The 5,222-nt window shown below is 45.0% G+C and overlaps 1 protein-coding gene across 1 annotated transcript in view; it reads left to right on the top strand.

The window, feature by feature from the left end:
- Window positions 1-3,835: 3,835 nt before the first annotated feature.
- Window positions 3,836-5,222, top strand: part of LOC116938462 (alkaline phosphatase) — a 54,024-nt gene continuing 52,637 nt past the window's right edge. Inside the window, exon 1 of the mRNA XM_076063358.1 lies at window positions 3,836-4,928. Within this exon, the coding sequence (XP_075919473.1) occupies window positions 3,851-4,928 (1,078 nt within the window). The 5' untranslated portion in view covers window positions 3,836-3,850. The remainder of the gene's footprint in view (window positions 4,929-5,222) is intronic.

Raw genomic sequence — 5,222 nt, 5'->3', positions numbered from 1 at the left:
GACGTGTTAGTGACGAGTTAGTGACGAGTTAGTGACGTGTTAGTGACGTGTTAGTGACGAGTTAGTGACGAGTTAGTGACGTGTTAGTGACGTGTTAGTGACGAGTTAGTGACGAGTTAGTGACGTGTTAGTGACGTGTTAGTGACGAGTTAATGACGTGTTAGTGACGAGTTAGTGACGAGTTAGTGACGAGTTAGTGACGTGTTAATGACGAGTTAGTGACGAGTTAGTGACGAGTTAGTGACGTGTTAGTGACGAGTTAGTGACGTGTTAGTGACGAGTTAGTGACGTGTTAATGACGTGTTAGTGACGAGTTAGTGACGTGTTAGTGACGTGTTAGTGACGTGTTAGTGAGGAGTTAGTGACGAGTTAGTGACGAGTTAGTGACGTGTTAGTGACGAGTTAGTGACGAGTTAGTGACGTGTTAGTGACGAGTTAGTGACGTGTTAGTGACGTGTTAGTGTCGCCTCAACAAGCACCCAGGCCCTGAGGCTCACCACAGCCTCCATCCGTCAATGCTGAACCATTCGGCCTCGTGGAGGAGTTAGTGGGGGGTGGGTAAGTGGGTGAGTGGGTGGGTGAGTGAGTGGGTGAGTGAGTTGGCGAGTGTGTGAGTGAGTGGGTGAGTGAGTGGGTGAGTGAGTGGGAGATTGAGAGGGTGAGTGAGTGGGTGAGTGAGTGGGTGAGTGAGTGGGTGGGTGAGTGGGTGAGTGAGTGAGTGAGTGGGTGAGTGAGTGGGTGAGTGGCTGACTGAGTGAGTGGGTGAGTGGCTGAGTGAGTGAGTGGGTGAGTGAGTGAGTGGGAGGTTGAGAGGGTGAGTGAGTGGGTGAGTGAATGGGTGAGTGAGTGAGTGGCTGAGTGAGTGAGTGAGTGGCTGAGTGAGTGAGTGGGTGGCTAAGTGAGTGAGTGGGTGAGTGCTATCAGCACTTGCCCCTACAGTCCTGTGTGAGTGTGGGCTACACGGGGAAGCTTTGTCTATGTGTGTGTCTGTGTGTGTCTGTGTGTGTGTGTCTGTGTGTGTGGTGGGGAGCGGTAGTGTAGCGGTTAGCGCTACGCTGCGCTATGAACCTGGCGACCCAGGTTCGATTCCCGCTCACGGCCAACACCAGTGACGATTATCTGAACCGGTCCCGGGCCTCCCCTAGGTCGACTCAGCCTCAAATGAGTACCTGGTGCGGTGTGGAAACATTGCCACTAGGGAGACAAAGGCGGTCGGGCGTGGTGCTGGCCACCCACCCCCTCGTGTACCGTTCCGGCCTTGATAGGTGCTCGCTAACAGCACTTGCCCCTACAGTCTGTTAAGGCTATATGGGGGATCTTTGTCTCTTGTGTGTGTGTCTGTGTGTAGGAGGGTGTGTGTCATAATGAACTATCCCACAAGGCCAATGATGGTGGTGATGGCGGTGATGGTGATGGGAGCGATGGGATACGTCCCAGGAACTATTCCAGGTAATATCTATCTACAACATCAACATCATCATCAACATCATCATCAACATCATCATCATCGTCATCATCGTCACCATCATCATCATCACCATCATCACCATAATCAACATCATCATCATCATCACCATCACCATAATCAACATCATCATCATCGTCACCATCATCACCATCAACATCACCATCATCATCACCATCATCACCACCATCACCATCGTCATCACCATCATCATCACCATCATCATCACCAACATCATCACCATCATCAACATCACCATCACCAACATCATCATCACCATCATCATCACCATCATCATCATCAACATCATCATCACCATCATCATCACCATCATCATCATCACCATCTTCACCACCATCATCAACATCATCATCAACATCATCATCACCATCATCATTATGGTCACCATCAACATCATCACCATCATCACCATGATCATCATCGTCACCATCATACAACATCATCATCACCATCATCATCACCATCATCATCATCACCATCATCACCACCATCATCAACATCAACATCATCATCACCATCATCACCATCATCATCGTCACCATCATCACCATCATCATCACCATCATCACCATCACCATAATCATCAACATTATCATCAACATCGTCATCAACATCATCATCATCATCACCATCATTATCAACATCATCATCACCATCAACATCATCACCATCATCATCACCATCAACATCATCATCACCATCAACATCATCATCATCATCACCATCATCACCATCATCATCACCATCATCATCATCACCATCATCATCACCATCATCACCATCAACATCATCATCATCACCATCATCATCACCATCAACATCATCATCACCATCATCATCATCACCATCATCATCGTCACCATTATCATCACCATCATCATCAACATCATCATCACCATCATCATCATCATCATCACCATCATCATCAACATCATCATCACCATCATCAACATTATCATCATCATCAACATCATCATCAACATCATCATCATCACCATCACCACCACCACCATCATCATCAACATCACCATCATCATCAACATCATTATCATCACCATCATCACCATCATCATCAACATCACCATCATCATCAACATCATCATCAACATCATCATCAACATCATCATCAACATCATCATCAACATCATCATCACCATCATCACCATCATCACCATCATCATCACCGTCAACATCATCACCATCATCATCACCTTCATCATGATCACCTTCATCATCACCATCATCATCACCATCAACATCATCATCATCATCACCATCATCATCAACATCACCTTCATCATCATCACCATCATCATCATCACCATCAACATCATCATCACCTTCATCATCATCACCATCATCATCACCATCATCACCATCAACATCATCATCATCACCATCATCATCACCATCAACATCATCATCACCATCATCATCATCACCATCATCATCGTCACCATTATCATCACCATCATCATCAACATCATCATCACCATCATCATCATCACCATCATCATCAACATCATCATCACCATCATCAACATTATCATCATCATCAACATCATCATCAACATCATCATCATCACCATCACCACCACCACCATCATCATCAACATCACCATCATCATCAACATCATTATCATCACCATCATCACCATCATCATCAACATCACCATCATCATCAACATCACCACCATCAACATCACCATCATCATCACCATCATCATCACCATCATCATCAACATCACCATCATCATCACCATCATCATCATCACCACCACCACCACCATCATCATCACCATGATCACCACCATCATCACTATCTTCACCATCATCACCATCATCACCACCATCATCATCACCATCATCACTATCTTCACCATCATCACCATCATCATCATCACCATCATCATCACCATCATCATCACCATCATCACCATCATCATCACCATCATCACTATCTTCACCATCATCACCATCATCACGACCACCATCATCACCATCATCATAATAAACGTCATCATCACCATCATCATCACCATCATCACCAACATCATCACCATCATCACCATCTTCACCATCATCATCAACATCATCATCATCACCATCATCATCATCAACATCATCACCATCATCATCAACATCACCATCATCACCATCATCATCATCAACATCATCATCATCATCATCACCATCATCACCATCATCACCATCACCACCACCATCATCACCATCACCACCATCACCACCACCACCTTCATCATCACCATCATCACCATCATCATCATCACCATCATCATCACCATCATCATCACCATCATCATCACCATCATCAACATCAGCAACATCATCATTCCATTACTGATGATGGTGATGCTGCTTCTGATGATGATGTTGCTGATGCTACTGATGATGATGATGTTGATGATGATGATGATGCTACTGATGATGATGCTGCTGCTGATGATGCTGATGATGCTACTGATGATGCTGCTGATGATGCTGATGATGATGATGCTGATGATGATGCTACTGCTACTGATGACGATGATGATGCTACTGCTGCTGATGACGATGATGATGCTGATGATGCTACTGATGATGATGATGCTGCTGCTGCTGATGATGCTACTGATGATGATGCTACCGGTGATCATGATGATGATGCTGCTGCTGATGATGCTACTGCTACTGATGATGCTGATGATGATGCTGCTGATGATGCTGATGCTGATAATACTGCTACTGATGATGATGATGCTGATGATGATGCTGCTACTGCTGATGATGCTGATGATGATGATGCTGCTGCTGATGATGATGATGATGCTACTGATGATGATGCTACCGGTGATCATGATGATGATGCTGCTGCTGATGATGCTACTGCTACTGATGATGCTAATGATGATGCTGCTGCTGCTGATGCTGATGATACTGCTACTGATGATGCTGCTGATGATGATGCTGATGATGATGATGCTGATGATGATGATGCTACTGATGATGCTGATGATGCTGATGATACTGCTACTGATGATGCTGATGCTGCTGATGATACTGCTACTGATGATGCTGATGATGATGATGCTGCTGATGATGCTGATGATGATGCTGATGATGCTGATGATTATGCTGCTGATGATGCTACTGATGATGATGCTGATGATGATGATGCTACTGATGATGCTGATGATGATGCTGACGATACTGCTACTGATGATGCTGCTGATGATGCTGCTGCTGATGATGATGCTGCTGCTGATGATGCTGCTGATGCTGCTGCTGATGATGATGCTGATGATGCTGATGTTGATGTCACCAGAGGCTGAGCTGCAGCCAGACTACTGGGTGCAGGCTGCCCAAGAAACGTTGGCCCAGGCCCTGAATCTCGCCCCCAACACCAACACAGCACGCAACGTCATCCTCTTCCTGGGGGACGGTGAGATCAGCAGCATCATCAGCAGCAGCATCAGTAGCATCATCAGCAGCAGCATCATCATCAGTAGCATCATCATAATCAGTACCATCATCATCATCATCATCAGGAGTATCATCATCATCATCATTAGCATCATCATCATCAGTAGCATTATCATCATCATCAGTAGCATTATCATCATCATCAGTAGCATTATCATCATCATCATCAGTAGCATCATAATCATCATCATCAGTTGCATCATCATCATCATCATCAGTAGAAGCATCATCATCATCAGTAGCATCATCATCA

This window comes from Petromyzon marinus, unplaced genomic scaffold (assembly GCF_048934315.1).
Source record: "Petromyzon marinus isolate PM22_M1 ecotype Great Lakes invasive population unplaced genomic scaffold, UKy_Petmar_22M1.pri1.0 PM_Scaffold_104, whole genome shotgun sequence".
Classification (NCBI taxonomy): Eukaryota; Metazoa; Chordata; class Hyperoartia; order Petromyzontiformes; family Petromyzontidae; genus Petromyzon; species Petromyzon marinus.
Note: the sequence above shows the minus strand (reverse complement) of the source record. Positions and strands in the feature narration are given on the sequence as shown.